The sequence below is a fragment of the Colobus angolensis genome, unplaced genomic scaffold (assembly GCF_000951035.1).
Source record: "Colobus angolensis palliatus isolate OR3802 unplaced genomic scaffold, Cang.pa_1.0 Scaffold8, whole genome shotgun sequence".
In the NCBI taxonomy this organism is placed as follows: domain Eukaryota; kingdom Metazoa; phylum Chordata; class Mammalia; order Primates; family Cercopithecidae; genus Colobus; species Colobus angolensis.
This window is the reverse complement of record NW_012121820.1, coordinates 8,062,325-8,081,852: the sequence shown is the minus strand read 5'-3', so window position 1 is coordinate 8,081,852 and position 19,528 is coordinate 8,062,325. Positions and strand designations below refer to the sequence as shown.

Below are 19,528 nucleotides of genomic sequence, written 5' to 3'. Positions count from 1 at the left end.
GATCCCGTGACTCTCCTCCACCTCCTTGATAAAGGCCCTCCACTTCAAAGGGGGTGAAAGTGGGGATTGCCTATGTCGGGGTTACTGCATTCCCAGAAGAGATCTTCCACAGGAGGGATCTTACAAAGATCTCTCTCCTCTCCCAACCCGGGACCTGGGCTAAGATGGTGGAAAGCAACCCAGATCTGAAGAGTTGTTCCCTGTTCCTTCCTCCCAGCAGACTCCCCTCTCTCTAGGGTAAGGGCTGAGGCCAGTACTTACTGGGAAATAACCAGTCAGTCAGACCAGGTCCCTGGACATTCGCTAAGAGGATGAATAGCACCAGGAGGCTCAAAAGTCCAGAAGATCCCATGCTGAAGAGAGGCCAGCCTTTCTGGTGGTTCCAGAATTTGGAATGCTCAGCTGCTGCACCTTGGATATAAGAACTGGACACAAACCGGCCACCCCCTTTCTTCTGGGAACACTAAGTTCCCAAGGTCACAAATGGGACTAACTGACACCCACAGCTCATAGCTTGGGAGGAAGGGTCTCTCATTGAATGGATCTTGATCCTTACACCCCTAGGCTGCACTGGGCTGGGGCTCTAGTCAACCCCAGGGAGTGGGCAAAGCTCGTCTCCCACTTTCCAGGCTGCCTTCAGGTGAATGCTATCATCTTGGGTCTTCATCTTGATAACTTGGAGAGCGGTGGAGTGTCCTCATTCTTCATTCATTTTCCATCGTACGTGTGCACTTACGGGCGCACTCCTTCTGCTTGTCTCTGACAATGTGTCCCTGTCGGTCTCTTGGTATCTCATTGTTTATCTGTGCCTCTCTGTGCCTAAGTCTGTTTGTCTTTCCCCATGGTCTCTGTGTTCCTTTCTCCCTCTCCCACAGTTTCCTCCCATCCTTCTGTCTTTCATTTTATCTTTGGTTCACTCATATTCATTGACTAAGGCCAAAGAATAAAGATTTGCCACAGAACAGGGTGTAGGGGAGGAATCAGGCTGATAGCAGAATCTTCAGAGACTGTTTCTCAAAGTTTTGTGGCTCTGAGAGCAAGAGAGAATATCAGATCTTAGAGAGAGCCTTTATCATCATAGCAAGCTCCTTGATAGCTGAGGAACTATGTCATGAAGGGACTTGCCTGAGAGACTACAGTGGAATAAAGTTCAGTAACACAGCAGACTTTGGGGATTCTAACTGGGCTAGCAGAGGAGCTGTGGGAAAGAGGTGCTGGGGAACTTGGACAGCTTTCCATTCCTACAGCCATGGAATCTTCGCCGGCCACTCAGCCAGTTGTGGAAAGGAGAGAGACACTCTTTACAGAGTAAATGTTATCCCTAGGGCTCCCGTTTTCTTCTCTAACTAGGTGTTATCCTTTTGGGCCAAGTTTGTTCTCCAAATATTTCTGTATGACAGACAGAGGCCAGAGAAAGACAACCTTATCATCAGAGAGTGACTATAAGGTCACAAAATTTAGTATCAGAGACAGAGCCCCCATAAGAGTCCCATGCCACCAACTTGACAATCTCACTTAAAGAGACTACCAAATTTGAATTGTTCTTTGTTTTGCTCTTCTCTTCTCTTCTCTTCTCCTTTCCTTTCCTTTCCTTTCTTTTCTTTTCTTTTTTTTTTTCTTTTCTTTTCTTTTTTTTAAAGACAGTCTCGTTGTGTCATCCAGGCTGGAGTGCAGTGGTGCAATCTCAGCTGACTGCAACCTCCACCTCACCGGTTCAGGCAATTCGTGCCTCAGCCTCCTGAGTAGCTGGGATTACAGGCATGCACCACCATGCGCTGCTAATTTTTGTATTTTCAGTAGAGATGAGGTATCGCCCTTGGCCAGGCTGGTCTCCACTTCCTGGCCTCAAGCAATTTGCCCGCTAAGCCTCCCAAAGAGTTGGGATTACAGGCATGAGCCACCAGGCCTGGCTAGAATTTCTAATGAACAAGTAAGATGTCCTAAGCAGTGGCTGTTTCACTCATTTCATTTCCCATATTCTCACAAACTCAGCCCAGGAAAGAGTGAAAACTGGAATATCTAAGTGGAAGCACTCTGAGGGACCATCAAGCCCTATTTCTCGTTTTATAGATGTGAATCATAAGACCCAGAGAAGTGAAGATGCTGACTAAATGTCACCCAGCAAGTGAGTGTGAGAAATAAGATTAAGAGGGAACTGAGCATGCAAGTTCTTGCCAGAGGACACTAGGGCACATTTTGATGTTGGTGTGGATGTAATATTTTCTTGTAGAGTTGAAGGTAGAGAGGAAGGGTGAGTCTAAAGGAATGAAGTAATGTCTTTAGTGGAGACAGAGGCTGAACACCCACAAAGTCAGTAAATTTCTAAATGGTACCCAGGGTCCCCAGTTAGGGCTGCATTTTTTCATAAATTTTATTGAAAATAAATTAACTATCTTTCTGGTTGTTTCATTCCATTCTGTCTTGCCTAATTTTCAGGCCCATCCATGCATCTCACTTTCCAAGCAAATGAAATAAAATTTATGTCTTTGGGACTTAGGATGAATCATGGTTTTGGCTCCTTCTCTCCAATAATTTCTTGGAGAAGGCTGGGTAAGGACCCATCTGGGGTTTTGCCTCTCCTTTCTTCATCCTTTCTCATTGAGGAGCATGGTGTCCTACCTCTGCCTCCAGGCCAATTCTCTCCCAGGAACAATCCTGTGCTCAGAACAGGGGACCCCAACGAGAACCAACCAGACCAGCCTGTACCTGGCACCTCCTGCTTTTTCATTAGCCCAAGACCTGTCACATGGACTGATTCTCTGTCACTGCCTTCCTGTGTTGTTCCCTCTGCCTCTAACTGTATTACTAAGTTACATATTTGCTCCCCCAGGTAAGCTCCAAACTGTATTAAACAGGTCTGTGTCTAGAACGTAGTGCTTAAAACATGAATAGACCCCAAATAAACACTCAGTACATCTTGCTGGATGAGCAAGGTAGGTGGGGGGATTGGTAGGTGTGTGAATAGGTAGGTAGCTATGTGGATGGATGGGTGGCTGGTAGAGTGATAAGTGGGAAGATGGTTGAGCAGGGAGAAAGATTAGTGAGGAAAGCATGGATATTTGGATACATGAATGCATGGGTTATGGATGGGTGGATGATTGGGTGAATAAGTGGCTTGAATTGAATATAAAGATGGATAGGGTAGTGATGGGATAGGTGGACCTATTGATGGAGGCTGTTTGAATGAAAGGTGGATGAGTGCATTGGTATGTGGATGGAGGGAGTTAGGTATAGAAATGATGAATATGTATTTTGATGGGTATGAAAGAGTGTGTGTGTGTGTGTGTGTGTGTGTGTGTGTGTGTGCAGAGAAAGGGAGAGGAGAGAGGTCAATAATGGGAAGATTAACTAAAGGCTAGATGGACAAGTGGGTCTGTAGAAGAAAGATGAGTAAGAAAGGTAGGTGGATAGACATATGGAGTGGGCAAAGAGCTAAGTTGAAAAGTGTGTCAGTGGAAGGATAGGAGGGCTAGGTGAGTGGGGATTGGGTATTTGCATATGTGTTGAGTGAATGGATAGGTAAGTAAAGGGATTGAATAATTAGTGAGTAAATAGGTGGGTGGAAACATGAATGTACAAGTAAAAGCATTAACCAAAATTAAAAAGAATTATATAGAGAACAATGTATACTACTCTAAAGTAATACATGTGAAAATACAGGGAAAATGGATCAATTTTACCAAAATACAAAAGATCAAAATTTGCAGAAGAGAAGGTAGAAAACCTGCAGACTGTAAGACGAAATATTTTAAAATTACTAAAATATACCACTAGAAAGAACCTGATCTAGATGCTTTTGGAGCTGGATTTTGGTAGCCTTCAAAAAACACTGAATTGCTATATTATGTAAAATATTTCAGAGCATAGAAAAAGTAGATAGGTTGCCCAATTAGTTCCCATACTCATTTTTTGAAAGTAATATGACCCAAATAGAAAAAACAAATTTAGAAAGACCTATTTTTCTTTTGACTATAGATGTGAAAATTCAAACTATACTATTAGCTAAAAAGAACCAATAATATATTGATACAACACACTGCAATTAAGTTTATTAAGAATGCAAGGATGACTCAAGAAAATTTAATAATTTATTATGCCAACAAATTAGAAGAGAAAAATAATTATGTGACTGTATGTTTAAAAGGTATTTAGGCCGGGCGCGGTGGCTCAAGCCTGTAATCCCAGCACTTTGGGAGGCCGAGATGGGTGGATCACGAGGTCAGGATATCGAGACCATCCTGGCTAACACAGTGAAACCCCGTCTGTTAAAAAAAAAAAAAAAATACAAAAAACTAGCCGGGCAAGGTGGCGGCGCCTGTAGTCCCAGCTACTTGGGAGGCTGAGGCAGGAGAATGGCGTAAACCCGGGAGGCGGAGCTTGCAGTGAGCTGAGATCCGGCCACTGCACTCCAGCCTGGGCGACAGAGCGAGACTCCGTCTCAACAAACAAACAAACAAACAAAAAAAAAGGTATTTGATAAAATCCAGCAGTCATTTTCAGTAGTAGCTATAAATGGACAGGAAATAAGCTTAAAAAGAAAATAACTGGCCAGGCACGGTGGCTCCCACCTGTGATCCCGGCACTTTGGGAGGCCGAGGCGGGTGGATCACCCGAGGTCAGGAGTTAGCGACCAGCCTGGCCAACATGGTGAAACCCCATCTCTACTAAAAATACAAAAAATTAACCAGGCATGGTGGTAGGCGCCTGTAATCCCAGCTACTTAGGAGGCCGAGGCAGGAGAATCACTTGAACCCGGGAAGGAGAGGCTGCAGTGAGCCGAGATCACACCTGGGCAACAAGAGCAAAACTCTGTCTCAAAAAAAAAAAGAAAAGAAAAAAGAAAGTAATTTAAGTGCAATAAAACTTATGCATTCCAAATTCAACAACAAATATCTTTTTATATTGCAGGAGACATTGACTTTAAAATAAGGAACTAGACAAGGATGGATGCCATTGTCTTTATTTTCATTATTATTTTGGAGCTTCTATACAATACAAGAAGACAAGAAAATAAAGTCATGAAGTTGAAAAAAGTCAAATATATCATCACTTTCAGATGATGGGATTATATATAAAATCAAAGTAACATCATTCAATATTGTGATACTTAAGATAATTTGGCAAGTTGGATACAAGACAAAACTGACAGGTCTTTATTATGCTACTCATAATTAATGATTTTGATGATAATATTTTCTACTTACTATTCAAAGCTTGGGATCCGTACATTTCAGTCCACAACGTGAGCAGCACTTTTCCACCAATGGGCACTCATCATCCTGCAGGCACTTGGGTTTATCGATCTGGGCACATAGCAAGGGCTTGCGTGGGCAGAAACCTTGTTTGACTTTATGGGGTAAAAGAAAACACTTGACCTTGAAATACTTGGTCATAATTTGAGACAAATTTGGGGAATCTTGGGAAACTCAAACAAGGTTTTATTCTGATTAAGATTCTTGCCTTTCCCCCTATAGTAACAATAGACTGGAGAAGGCAGAGTATCAACTTTCTATGACTAATAACTTGAGGAGCATCAAGAAAAGTCTTGCCATCTCTAACTTGTACCATCTGATAGGATTCCTGTCTGCTGCTACAGAATTAATGGATCTGGGTTATATAACCCCAGAAAACCACAGGTAGCAGGAGTATTAGATAGCACACAGAACCTTCTTGTTTTATTTTTTTTTTCTTTTTTTTTTTTTGAGACAGAGTCTTGCTCTGTCGCCCAGGCTGGAGTGCAGTGGCCGGATCTCAGCTCACTGCAAGCTCCGCCTCCCGGGTTCACGCCATTCTCCTGCCTCAGCCTCCTGAGTAGCTGGGACTACAGGTGCCCGCCACCACGCCCGGCTAGTTTTTTGTATTTTTTAGTAGAGACGAGGTTTCACCGTGTTAGCCAGGATGGTCTCGATCTCCTGACCTCATGATTCGCCCGTCTCGGCCTCCCAAAGTGCTGGGATTACAGGCTTGAGCCACCGCGCCCGGCCTTGTTTTATAAATTGTAGGCATTGAGGAGTATTTAGAGGGAAATGAGTTGCCCAATGCCACATAGAAAGCCAGTAGAAAAGTTGAAGTAGGTTGAAAAGCCTTTGACTCCTGCCACCACACTGTACTGAACCTTAGAACCTTAAAGCCATACCTGGACAATCCCTGGGACTACATGGGGGAGTAAACACCTGCCTTATAGGAGGCAGGAAAGTTGGCTTCTATCCAACATCATTTGCTACTGATGTTTTCCCCAGCCTGTCTTACACAATATGAATATGATGTGCATGCTCTGAAGTTCTGTGCAGACATGAAGGCTTATTAGGAATACACCTAATGGTTATGAATCTTTTATGAATTGGTGAATATTGTCACCTTGCAAGTCATTGAGGAATGAGACTCAGAAAAAATAAGTTTTCCTGGGGAAGAATAGAGAGCAATACTATGAATTATTGGCTTTGAATAACAGCACAATAGTCTTCAGAGGTCAATATAACTTGTTGGGCATTAAAAGGGGTTCCCAAGGATCCTCAAAGATGAGTCCAAGGGGCATCCGAGGTTCAAGACACCCCCCCCCACTCCATGAGACAGCATGGCATCCTTGGCACATGCCCAATAGATTTTGGAGGTATATCCCCAGTCCTTACCTGTCCAGGCCCTGGCACAAACAAAGCCACACCTGGATTCACAACATTTGTCTGTCGGGGGACAATCGATGTCACTGTGACATGAAGGTGGACACTCCTTACGTCCAGTGACAGGGAAGAGTGGGCATTGTCCATCCTTAACTAAAATAAGAGCAGATGTGAGCTTCTTAAAACCTCACCCCCGTCCCACCACCCTTCAAAGAGCCTTTCCTTCTCTTCAAAGCTAGTATCCCTTTCTGCAACTTGGTTCACCCTACCCTATCCATCTCCAATAGGCTGTGGAAGAATGAAATGTCTCATCACATCATGGGATATGGTAGAGAGCGTGCTGGGCTTGGTGCCTTAAGCCCCATGGTAAAGTCCCAGTCCTGCTACTTAGTTTCCTTCTCTATAAAATGGGGATAATTATGTGAAATCTACACAAATCAGTGTAAGCCATTTTAGGGTATTTGGTTTTATTAGAATGAAATGGGGATCCATTGCAGTGTTCTCAGTAGACAAGTGATACGGCTTGACTCATGTTTTGAAAGGGTCATTATAACTACCGTTTTGATAATAGATTGTAAGGAGGATAGAAGCAAGGAGACATTTTAGGAAGCTTTTGGGGTAATCCAAGTAAGAAGATGGCTCCTCAGATCAGGGTGGCAGCAGCGGAGGTGGTAAGGTTTTAACAGATTTGGGATCTACTTTCAAGGTAGAACTAAAATTATTTCCTAACTTAATGGATGTTAATTGATAAAGAGAGGCATCAAGTGTGATTGTGAAGTTTTTCAACCAAGATGAGAAGCATGGATAGAACAGGTTTGCCTTAGGGGAGTGATGGTAAGAGGTACTGGTTTATGTTTATGTTTAGCTTATTTTTCTTTTTTTGAGACAGGGTTTCCCACTGTCACCCAACTAAGCCTCAACTTCCCCAGCTCAAGTGATCTTCCTACCTTCTCAAGTGATCTTCCCAGCCTCCTGAGTAGCTGGGACCACAGGCGCGTGACACTATGCCTGTTTTTTTGTTGTTGTGTTTTTGGTTGTTTTTTTGTTTTTGTTTTTTTGTTGTTGTTTGTAGAAATTGGGTATCACTATGCTGCCTAGGCTGGTCTCAAACTCCTGAGCTCAAGTGATCCTCTTGCCTCAGCCTCCCAAAGTGCTGGGATTACAGGTGTAAGCTACTGTCCCTGGCCCGAGGTTCTGTTTAAGCAAGTTCAACATGAGATGTTTGTGAGGTCCAGGTGGAGATGTAGAGCAGATAGTGGAGTTTGGGAGTCAGATTAGGGCTGGAGACACAACTTTGTGAGTCATTAGGACATAGGTGGTATTTAAATCAGTTCTTTGGGGTTTTGTGCATGTATGCTCTTTTCCTCATCTGACTGCAAATTCTACAAGGGCTTCCCAGGTCAGGCTCAGGCTATGATGTGTTGAACTCCCAGAGGTGTTATCAGGTTGCCTCTGAGTCTTAACCTAAATTTTCCACAAACCGACCTAAGCCCATTTTCCTGGCCTCCTCTTCCTGATGGCTCCTGGGAGAGGAGACAAGGGTCTTGTCTACAGCATCATGATTCCTTAGAGCTTCCCATGAAGGGAAGCTTGTGGTCTTAGTTTCAAGTCAGGTCCCAGGATTGCCTTGGCCGTTCAGGCCCATGGGTCCATGGAATTAAAATTCCACCCCTACTCCTGACCAACTGTGGGTCCTCAGGCAACTAACTTTACCTCTCTGCCTCTGTTCTCTCATCTGTAAAGTGGTAGTGATGGTACGTTTTTCAGCTTGCCTCACAATCTGTGGTCGAAATTGCAATGCTGCCTCATAAATCACACAGTGTTGCATTGTGAAGATCACTGGTCACCATCTCAATTGTTACCGTTTAGTGAACCCACACAAAGGGACCCCCCCTATAGCAAGTCTTTGTGTTTTAAATCATGTATAATCCTACCAACAACTCAATGAGCTGTTTGCTATGACTCCAGAATTACAGAAGAGGGAACTGAAATTCAAAGAAGTGAAGAAAGCAGCAAGTGGGAAAAGTCAGATTTTGATTCAGGTCATTTTACTTCTAAGTTTGGTAGGACACTGTCTCCCAGCATTGCTGGTGATGACCATTATACTAAGGAATAAATCCACAGCCTTCACCTTCACCCCACCCTACTCTCCACCTCCAGTGTGGACACTTACTCCATGGGATTCCATTCTTACACAAATCCTCAGTATGATGCTCAACAGGTTACTATCATGAGGAAACACCTTCTTCCAAGGGGGCACACCTGGCTTTCAGGTCACATTGGCCAAGATCTATTAACATTTTCTATACACTATCTCATTTTTGGCAGAGCCACTCCATTAGGTAAATATTGTTATTAACCTCATTCTATAGACAAGGAAACTGAAGCTTATAAAGGCAGGCAACTGGCCAAAGACCTCCCAGCCAGTGAATGACAGAGTTAAGTCTTGAACCAAGGAACTTTAACCTCAAATCCTGAGCCTATAACCTCACTGGTATACCATTTCTAGTTAAACTAGACCCTCAGATTTCCAGGACATGGGTCTCACCAACTAACATGCAGGCCGTTCTGCAGTCATTCTCACTCAAGAAGTTGTTGGCATTCCCTTTGCAGCCCCTGTATGTGAAGGGTGTGCAGCGATAATTTTTAAAGTCAAAATACCAGCGCTGTGCATCATGATTACAGTTTCCTTGTCTCACAGGTAGCGTGCAGGGTTCTGAAGTCAGGAAGCAAGGAAGGAAGGACATGAAGAGTAGAGATAAAAGAACAGGGTCAGTTCCCTAGCATTTGTCATAACTCCTGGTGTTATCACCCACATCAAAAAAGGAGCCATGGCAGGGGAAAACAAAGGCATAGGTTCTGGTCCCAGTTCTACTACTAATAGTCTATGTTGTATGGCACCTCTGAGCATCACTCCTTCCTTGCAAAGAATATTACAAGGTGCATATAAGAATCTTGTACTTTGGAGCTGATCTTTCTTCTCCATTGTACTGAGCTTTGGTAGGGCAAGACTTGTTCAGCAACTATTAGGTTGGCGCAAAAGTAATTGTGGTTTTTGCATTGTTGAAATTTGCTGTTTGATGTTAGAATACATTCTTAAATAAATGTGGCTATATTATACATCATTTTAATGCACATTTCTTGCTTCATGTACTTTTGCTAATGACTTATTATTTGCTTTTTATATTTATTTTAGACTATGGAAATTACGTTAGACAAAAGACAAATTCGAGTGATTTTCTTATTTGAGTTGAAAATGGGTCGTAAAGCAGCAGAGACAACTTGCAACGTCAACAACACATTTAGCCTGGGAACTGCTAAGAAATGTACAGTGCAGTGATGGTTCAAGAAGTTTTGCAGCTGGGGAAGGAGCAGCACCAAATCCAAGATGGCGGCTAGCAGGAGGCTGATGAAGGAGCTTGAAGAAATCCGCAAATGTGGGATGAAAAACTTCCGTAACATCCAGGTTGATGAAGCTAATTTATTGACTTGGCAAGGGCTTATTGTTCCTGACAACCCTCCATATGATAAGGGGGCCTTCAGAATCGAAATCAACTTTCCAGCAGAGTACCCATTCAAACCACCGAAGATCACATTTAAAACAAAGATCTATCACCCGAACATCGACGAAAAGGGGCAGGTCTGTCTGCCAGTAATTAGCGCTGAAAACTGGAAGCCAGCAACCAAAACCGACCAAGTAATCCAGTCCCTCATAGCACTGGTGAATGACCCCCAGCCCGAGCACCCGCTTCGGGCTGACCTAGCTGAAGAATACTCTAAGGACCGTAAAAAATTCTGTAAGAATGCTGAAGAGTTTACAAAGAAATATGGGGAAAAGCGACCTGTGGACTAAAATCTGCCACGATTGGTTCCAGCAAGTGTGAGCAGAGGCCCCGTGCAGTGCATTCAGACACCCCGCAAAGCAGGACTCTGTGGAAATTGACACGTGCCACCGCCTGGCGTTCGCTTGTGGCAGTTACTAACTTTCTACAGTTTTCTTAATCAAAAGTGGTCTAGGTAACCTGTAAAGAAAGGATTAAAAATTTAAGATGTTCTAGTTCTGCTTTCTTTGTTTTAAAAATCACTGCTTCAATCTAAAAAAAAAAAAAAAAAAAAAGAAGTTTTGCAAAGGAGACGAGGGCCTTGAAGATGAGGAGCATAGTGGCTGGCCATTGGAAGTTGACAATGACCAGTTGAGAGCAGTCATCAGGGTTGATCCTCTTAACAACTACACAAGAAGTTGCCGAAGAACTCAACGTCGAACATTCTATGGTCATGCAGCATTTGAAGTAAATTGGAAAGGTGAAAAAGCTCGATAGGTGGATGCCTCATGAGCTGAGCAAAAATTTAAAAAATATATTGGTTTGAAGGGTCATCTCTTATTCTATACAACAACAACAAACTATTTCTCAATCCAATTGTGACATGCAATGAAAAGTGGATTTTACACAACAACCAGTGATGACCAGCTCAGTGGTTGGACCGAGAAGAAGCTCAGAAACACTTCCCAAAGCCAAACTTGCACCAAAAAAAGGTCATGGTCATTGTTTGGTGGTCTGCTGCTGGTCTGATCCACTATAGCTTTCTGAATCCTGGCAAAACCACTACATCTGAGAAGTATGCTCAGCAAATCAATGAGACGCACTGAAAACTGCAGTGCCTGCAGCCAGCATTGGTCCACACTGGACCAACTGGCAGCCAGAAAGGGCCAGCTGGTCCACAGAAAGGGCCAATTCTTCTCCACAACAACACCCAACCACACATCACACAACCAACACAAAAGTTGAATGAATTGGGCTACAAAGTTTTGCTTCATCCACCATATTCATCTGACCTCTCGCCAACCAAATACCACTTCTTCAAGCATCTCAACAACTTTTTGCAGGGAAAACACATCCACAAACAGCAGGATGCAGAAAATGCTTTCCAAGAGTTCGTCAAATCCTGAAGCACGGATTTTTACGCTACACAAACTTATTTCTCTTTGGCAAAAATGTGTTGATTGTAATCGTTCCTATTTTGATTAATAAAAATGGGTTTTGTTTTGTTTTGTTTTGTTTTGTTTTTTGAGAGGGAGTCTTGCTGTGTCACCCAGGCCGCGGTGCAATGGTGTGATCTCAGCTCACTGCAACCTCTGCCTCCCAAGTTCAAGCAATTCTCCTGCCTCAGCCTCCTGAGTAGCTGGGATTACAGGCATCCCCCACCATGCCCAGCTAATTTTTGTATTTTTAGTAGAGACAGCGTTTCACCATGTTGGTCAGACTGGTCTTGAACTCCCGACATCAGGTGATCCGCCCGCCTTGGCCTCCCAAAGTGCTGGGATTACAGGTGTAAGCCACCATGCCCAGCCAATAAAGATTTGTTTGAACCTAGGTATAATGATTTAAAATTCACAGTCCAAAACTGCAATTACTTTTGCATCCAAAGTGCCTAACAAAGTGCCTAGTACCTAGAAAGAATGAAATACCAAGGAAGAGACAGCCCCTGGTGTCTGAAAACTGATCTGACACTCCCAGCTAAGCCACATGAATTCTCTGTTGGAGATCTAAAAAATCTCTTAGAACATCTATATCAAACAAGGTCACTCTGAGATCATGATGAAGTCAGACAAAAACAAGATCACCATGAAACCTGCAAAATACCAAACACCCATCCCCGTCTAAGCTAACGTGAGTGACTTACGCTTCTCTACCATCAATCACAGCTTTATCCTCAGTCTAGTCTGCATTCTGTATAGTTAAGATAGCCAGTCATAGAATTGCCCCCGCTTTCTGACAGCACTCAATCTAGAGCAAACTCTCACTTCTTTAGACCCTCCCCCTAGTTACCCAATCAAAGCCCAAATCCTCTAATAGATTCTTTCTAACAGCTTCTTACTGAAATGTCACAAACTTGTCTAGGGTGAATATTTTCCCTCACTTCAGTGAGTACTAAACCCAACTTGTTCAACTACAGGTGTAGTCTGGTGGTCTTTTCAAAGGGCATTAACAACAGATATTTAATGAATGGATAAATGTATGAGTGAATGAATAAATGAATCTTTTTAAAAAGCACACAGTTCCCCACACATATTGGAGAGATGTCCACTACATTAAGTTACCAGAAAACCTCCTTGAAGATCAAAGAGTCTGAAAAACAATGCCAGCATCTAAGCTGACTGAGGTTTCATTTTGTCACAGTGCCATAATAGTTTCTTGAACAGAGTGAGCATGCAACAAGTATTAGTTATTTGTGAATGATTGAATGTGGGATCCAAAAAGACCAGCATCAATATAATGGTGGTTGATGGTCACCATGCCTAGACTTATGATTTGTACTTGAGGGTTAGGCATTGAATAAGAGAATGAGAAGAGCACAGGCCCTGGGTCCTTGTCCTGCCATCCAAGGGAATCCCTCAGCCAGTTTTGGGCAGAGCAAGAAGTGGGGAACCTCTGTCCTCAGCCTGGACATCACTACCTTGAAAGGGATCCATGCACTTCTTCTGACAGGCAAAAAGGCAGCACTTTAGGTATTCCTGGCAGTCAAAATCTGTGTTACATGAATTCAGAAGTTCAGCAGTACAGGCGAGCCTCTCTTTGGGACACAACCCTGGTTTCTCTGCAAGAAAGAAATGTCCAAACTCACATTCATTCAGAATTTCAGCTGTTTTTCTCCTATGGCAAAGGTGTGTAGTGAAATTCTCTCGGCCCTATCCTTCACCTTCAATTCTTAGCTTTTGCTCTGCTTCTCTTCAGGGGCTAGTTCTGTTTCTCAACACTCAGATTCGTTCAAATGGATCTGAATCACGAATTTGTGTCCAAGAAGAACTGAAGGAGAAGCATGTTGGATTCCAGGGCAAGGGGTTAGGAAGGGACCAAGGCCCTTTCCCTAAATTCAAAAGATTTTCTCTCTTCTTGAAACCTAATATTTTAATTCTTAATTCCTTTGTCTCTAGTTGATAAAAGAAACTAGTATAGACTGGTGGAAACATCATGGAAGTAGAGGTCAGGAGGCCTGATTTGACCCTTGACTCCTGGTAAACTCAAGACCGATCTGAACTCAGTTGTATGATTTTTAATTTACTTCTAAGGAGTAAGAAATGGTGGAATGGAAGAAGCGTTATAGTCAGGCAGATCTGGCTCGGGAGCCTGGCTCCAACACTAACCAACTAAATAATCTTGGGAAAGTATTTCCCTTCATCTGAGTTGTATTTTCCATCTTTAAAATGAGAATGACAATTCCTGCCTTACAGGTTGATTATAAGAGTTCAATGGAGTGATGTCTATAATGCCTGGGGTAAGACCTTGGCAGATATGGAGTTGCTTTCTACCTTTTATTTTTATTTTTATTTTTTTAACTAAAAACTAGAAGAGGCAAGGAGAAAAAAACTACAGCACCCAGTGTTTCCAGTTAGCCTCCCATCCAAGTACTAACCAGGTCTGACCCTGCTTACCTTTTGAGATCAGACAAGATCAGGCATTTTCAGGGTGGTATGGCCATGCTTCCTTCCTTTTTGAGGCTAGACATGGCTTCCTGATTTCAGTGCTTGTGGTAGGTAGAATCTAAAGTTGCACCCTCAAGATTCCCAACTTCTGATTATTGAATCAAACACTAATCTAGGCAATGCTGTGAAGGGATTTTGCAGAAAAATTAAAGACCCAAGTTAGTTGACCTTAAGATTAGAGATAATCTCTAATCTTGAGATTATTAGAGATAATCTCATCTCTGGCCCAGACCTAGTCAATTAGGTCCTTGAAAAGCAGAGTTTTCTTCTGGTTGGTAGAGAAGAATTGATCAGAGAGATTCAAATGATGAGAAGCATCCAACAAGCTATTTGTAGTTTTGAAGATGGTTGAGGCCAAGTGCCAAGGCATGAGGGTGGCATCTAGAAGTGACAGCCAGTAAAGTAGCCTCAGTCCTACAACTCCAAGGAAACGATTCTGCTACAACCAGGGAGCTTGGGAGAGGACCTTGCATCCCAAATGAGAACTACAGTCCTGGCTGACATTTCAATCTCAGCCTGGAAAGAATCGGAGCAAAGAACCCAGAGGCACAATGCCAGACTTCTGACCCACAGATAATTTGTTAGGTAGTAAAGGATGGCTCATATAGCGTTTAATGTGTCTCCATGATTCTAAACTGAGTATCCTTCCAATGGAATCTGGCCAGAGAGGCATGATCCTTTCAGATACTACTGAGTTTTGGAACTGTAGAACTTTGGAATGGAAAGAACTCTATTATCATTGGTACCAAACTTCTGATTTCACAGATTAAAAGAAATGAGGTCCGATAGGATAATACAATGCATTAGGGGCAAGTCTGGGATTTACAGTCCAGGACTCACTTCAGGAGCCCCACATCTTCCCTGAGGACTGGCCACTGAGACTTTGAGTACTTTCCAACAATACTTCTTGTCATTAATGATCCCTCCAGGAATGGGCTGAAGCTAAGAAGAGTGTGTGGTTCCTAATTTGGAGCATACATCAAAATCATCTATGCATGTTTCAGAAAATATAAGCTCTAGGCTGAATCAGAATCTCTAGAAAGTGCATCTTTGGGACTCCACTTTTTAAAAAGAACCCCAGGTGATCCTAAAGTAGGCAGTGGGCACCAGGAGGTAGGCTGTTACTTGGGAACCGTTGTTCTAGGTTTAGCAGACAGAGAGTTTGGCAAATCAAGCTGGGTTTGTGTCCTTGAAGCTCCTTTCCGTATTGTCAGCTTGAACTCTCACTTATTAATAAAAACCCGCCTCTGTTTCTTGTCAGCTCTTCTTAACCACTTGCTTGTGTGTATAAGCACACCTCACAGGTTTCTCTGCATCTACTGGGGATGCTTCCCAGAGATCTGGTCTCAACTGTCTTCTGACATTACTTGACACATACTTCCTGGGTGATCCCACTCATTCCCACGATCCCAACTATGATTCTCATCTCTTCCTCCAGACTCATCCTCTATTCCAAACTAAAGACTCTTATTTCGACCTGCCTGGGAAAAACACCATCTAAGCATCTCAGAAGCACTTCTGTTCTAACATATTTAAAACAGAACTATTACCTCCTTACGCCCAAGCACTACCTTACTTTCTATTCTGCATCTTGACATTTGGCATCAACAGGTCCAGTCTGTTATTAGAATCCAGAGATGCACTCCTTCCTCTCCACCACCCCAGTATCCTGTCAGTCATGGACTTGGGTCAACTCTGTCTCCTAAACCTCTCTCCAAACCCTGTCTCCTGCCTCTCTTTACTACCACTCCCTCAGATCAGCATCTGATCTCATCCCTTGTCTCTTCTCAACTACTGCAGCAGCCTCCTCACTGGTCCTCTCCGCTCAGGCTCATGCCTAGTGACTTATTAATTAAAAAAAAATTAAACTTGTGTGTGTGTGTGTTTGTGTATGTGTGTGCAGTGGGAATGAATGTGATCACCCAAGAAGTATGTGTTAAGTGATATCACAAGACAGATGAGACCATATCTCCGGGGAGCATCCCCAGTAGATGCAAACTATATACATAGTCTCCTTCCATATATACATATGGAAAAGTTAGGGAAATAATTTGGGGGGAACAAGTAAGGAAAGTATGTGGAGGGCCAGGGTGGTGAGCAGGGGTAGCTTTCTGTGGCCCCAAATCCATGGCAGAGGGGTGTCCGGAGCCGTGAGGCCCGGAAATTGCCGCGGCTTCTGTTGCTTAAGCTCCGTATCATCAGAGACAAGACGGCGTATTTCCGGGTTCTTCATTAACAACTTTTCCCGCGCGCGCCAAAACTTTTCCTGCGCGCGCCAACCTTTTTCGCGCCCAGGAAGATATGCAGCCTACAGCGCAGGCGCAATTCCGTGCCCGGGAAAAACCAATTAATGGCGCATGCGTGATTGTAATTTGAGAAAACCCAGCCCCCCGTCACCGCCCTGGCCCAACCTCTTCCCCTGCCAGCCTATATAAGGCATTGCACTGCCACCATTAAACGAGACTTGATCAGGCTATTTGTCTTGTCTCCATTTCTCGTGTTTTCTTGTCTCCTCCATTCCCACTCCCCCTTTCAGGGTCCGTTCGACTGTCCTGCAGGTCGGGACAGAGGGGGCCTCATCTGACACTGGCGCTGGCCTCATGTCTAACCCTCATCCTCAAGAATGCTTTCTAAGGAAGAATGGCTGCAGCTTTTTTGAACTCACGTTTGTTCTTCTTGTCCAGCAATGCAGAAGTCCACTCCAAAGCAAGGGAGATAAGCAGCAGGAAAGCTACATTCCTCCAGGAGAAGGTGGGGCTGTGGAGAGGAAGGTGCCTGTGTGGATGAGAAGAGAGGTGGGAGTTAAGCACAATCCAAAGAGAGACACAAAGCGTGTGCAGAGGAACCTTGGAGATGATCCACCAGGTCCCTTTAGTTCACAGGTAAGAAGACTGACACCAGCATGGGGAAGGGGTCTGTCTGAGGTCAGATGGTGTGTTAGGGTACGTCTAAGACATTCCATTTCAGGACCCTGACCAATCCCCATACCTTGCCATGGTGCTGTACTTTGTGCTACACAGACACTTGCCTATTGTTTTGCTCCTGGGTAAGAGGCCACACTTAAATGATCACAAGAATTTGTTTGGCACAGTTGCAGAGCTGGTTTGCCCACAGTCACTCCAGGGGCAACCCCAGACGCTAGTGAGCATCTTTTTTTTGCTCCACTGATGACAGAAATGGGTGGTATGAGATTTTTCAGAGGGCCTGGGCACACTCTACTGGATCTTGGTGCACCAGAAGCAAGAACGATCTCAGATGACCCTGGGTTAACAAAGAAATTCCTTTTATTCCTTCTGTTACTATCCAAGCCGAGGATCTTATGATACTCCCAGACAACCAGATGAACAGATGAGCTTCCCCCACCTACTCAAGCCCCCATTTCCCATATGTGTTTTCGTGATCCTTATGTATTTTTTTATTTTAAGGCATGAAAAACTAATAATCCCTTATTGTATTAACTCTTAGAGTGCATTCATTTCAAAAATGTAAGAGGTAGGTAGAGGGAGAAAGAGGAAGCAAGAGACAGAGAAAACATCTTTATGCCAAAATATACGTCTGTACTGGTGGAACTTCAGATACTGAGAAAGCTATGACGGTATCTTGGAATAGAGTCTCTTCCAGAGTTCCTGAAGCCATACCATGTGGCTGCCTAAAAGTAAAGACTGTAACAATTTATCTCCCCAATCTTTCTTGTTGGGGGAGTTCTAATCATGTATCCTCTTCAAATTTTACAATCGTGCCTGTACTCTTTGGTCATGGAAATTATGACCCCAAACATAGTGATCTTGATTTTGGGCGTGGCTCAATCCCTTATAGCAGCATATCTTGGATCCTCTGTTTCCTCATCTAGAAAATGGGAACAATGCAGTTAACCTGGAAGCTTTGTTGTCATTGTGAGGATTAAGATGAGATAGCGTGAAGATTTAATGAAGTGGTATGGAGTGGTAGGAAACATAGCATTCAGAGTTAGACCTGAGTTCACATCCTTAATCCACCACTTACTGGCTGTGTGGCCTGGGCTCAGTCACTTCACCTCACTGAGCCTCAGTTTGTCATAAAAGAAACAATAATAACACCTACCTCATAGACATGAGAATTACTTGAACTATTTTTGTAAAGCTAGCTTGTACATCAGTGTTTATTGTATTTTAGTCAATTAACAAATAATGAATGGCAACAGTGAATGCCAACAAATGTTTCTATTACCATTTTAGCTGTTGAGTTCCCTAGTCAGAGACTGTGTAAATCATTCCTTTCATTCCCCTAAAAGATTAGCCAAAAGGCCCTCTGGTGCTTTACATTTTTATTATCAAGTCACTCTATGGGTTTGAAATTTTACTCTTTAACCTGAAAACGTCTGTTAACCCAGTCTTAAGAATCAGTTGATCAGATTAGCCTGCAGTCAGTTGGAAGAAAGCAGATCTCGTGGGATGGAGGCGGGAGAGAAACACAAATTAATAGAATTGCCAAACATAATAGAGGATGTCCATTTATAATTTTAGCATAAGTATATCCCATGCAATATAAGAAACATAGTTCTACTAAAAAATTATTTGATGTTTATCTGACATTCAGATTTAACTGGTCATCCTCTATTTTTATTTTCTAAATCTGGCAACTTTGACACAGAGTGAATCCATTTTGGTTGGACTGGGGTTTGTTTGGGCAAGAGACTACAAAACACAGGTCTTACAGGTAACAAATGAGCATGATTGCGAGAGTTGCTAAGTAGGGGCTCTGAAGAACTAGGACAGACCTGGAATACACAGATACAAATGTGCTATATAAATAATATACAAGGTTCTGGGCACAGTGGCTCATGTTTGTAATCTCAGCACTTTGGGAAGCTAAGACAGGAGGATCACTTGAGCCCAGGAGTTCAAGGCCCACCTGGGCAACATAACAAGACCCTGTCTCTACCAAAAAAAAAAAAAAAATTAAATGAAAAACCTTAGCCCAGCATGGGCTGGGTGAGTTGGCTCACGCCTGTAGACCCAGCACTTTGGGAGGCCGAGGTGGGCAGATCACAAAGTCAGGAGATCGAAGCCATCCTGGCTAACACGGTGAAGCCCTGTCTCTACTAAACAAAATACAAAAAATTAGCCGGGCATGGTAGCAGGCGCCTGTAGTCCCAGCTATTCGAGAGGCTGAGGCAAGGAGAATGTCGTGAACCCGGGAGACAGAGCTTGCACTGAGCCGAGATCGCACCACTGCACTCCAGCCTGGGTGATAAAGCGAGACTCTGTCTCAAAAAAAAAAAATTAGCCCAGCATGGTGGCGCACACCTGTGGTTTCAGCTACTCAGGAGACTGAGGTGGGAGAATCACTTCAGCCCAGAAGGGCCATGTTGCAATAAGCCATGATCATGCCCCTGCACTTCAGCCTGGGTGACAGAGTGAGACCCTGTGGAGGAAGGGGAGGGGAGGGG

At 43.5% G+C, this 19,528-nt stretch overlaps 2 protein-coding genes across 3 annotated transcripts in view; one reads left to right on the top strand and one right to left on the bottom strand.

Moving 5' to 3' along the window:
• Window positions 1-4,944: 4,944 nt before the first annotated feature.
• The window catches only part of WFDC8 (WAP four-disulfide core domain 8), a 26,726-nt gene continuing 12,142 nt past the window's right edge, over window positions 4,945-19,528 (bottom strand). The window contains exons 2-6 of the mRNA XM_011928926.1: window positions 16,766-16,875; window positions 13,074-13,214; window positions 9,166-9,333; window positions 6,630-6,770; window positions 4,945-5,347 (exon numbers count right to left, since the gene is read on the bottom strand). Coding sequence (XP_011784316.1) covers window positions 5,208-5,347; window positions 6,630-6,770; window positions 9,166-9,333; window positions 13,074-13,214; window positions 16,766-16,875 — 700 coding nt within the window. The 3' untranslated portion in view covers window positions 4,945-5,207. The remainder of the gene's footprint in view (window positions 5,348-6,629; window positions 6,771-9,165; window positions 9,334-13,073; window positions 13,215-16,765; window positions 16,876-19,528) is intronic.
• LOC105502431 (ubiquitin-conjugating enzyme E2 L3) lies at window positions 9,984-10,674 on the top strand. 2 transcript variants are annotated; one of them, XM_011928925.1, is made up of 2 exons: window positions 10,006-10,032; window positions 10,129-10,674. In XM_011928925.1, exons 1-2 carry the CDS (start codon window positions 10,006-10,008, stop codon window positions 10,468-10,470), a joined length of 369 nt encoding a protein of 122 aa, XP_011784315.1. In that variant the 3' UTR covers window positions 10,471-10,674. The 2 variants fall into 2 exon arrangements, with proteins under 2 accessions (XP_011784314.1, XP_011784315.1); XM_011928924.1 differs by having other exon boundaries at window positions 9,984-10,674.

Coding starts and splice junctions, on each gene's coding strand:
- LOC105502431 (XM_011928924.1), top strand. CDS start 10,006: ATGGCGGCTAGCAGGAGGCTGATGAAGGAGCTTGAAGAAATCCGCAAA.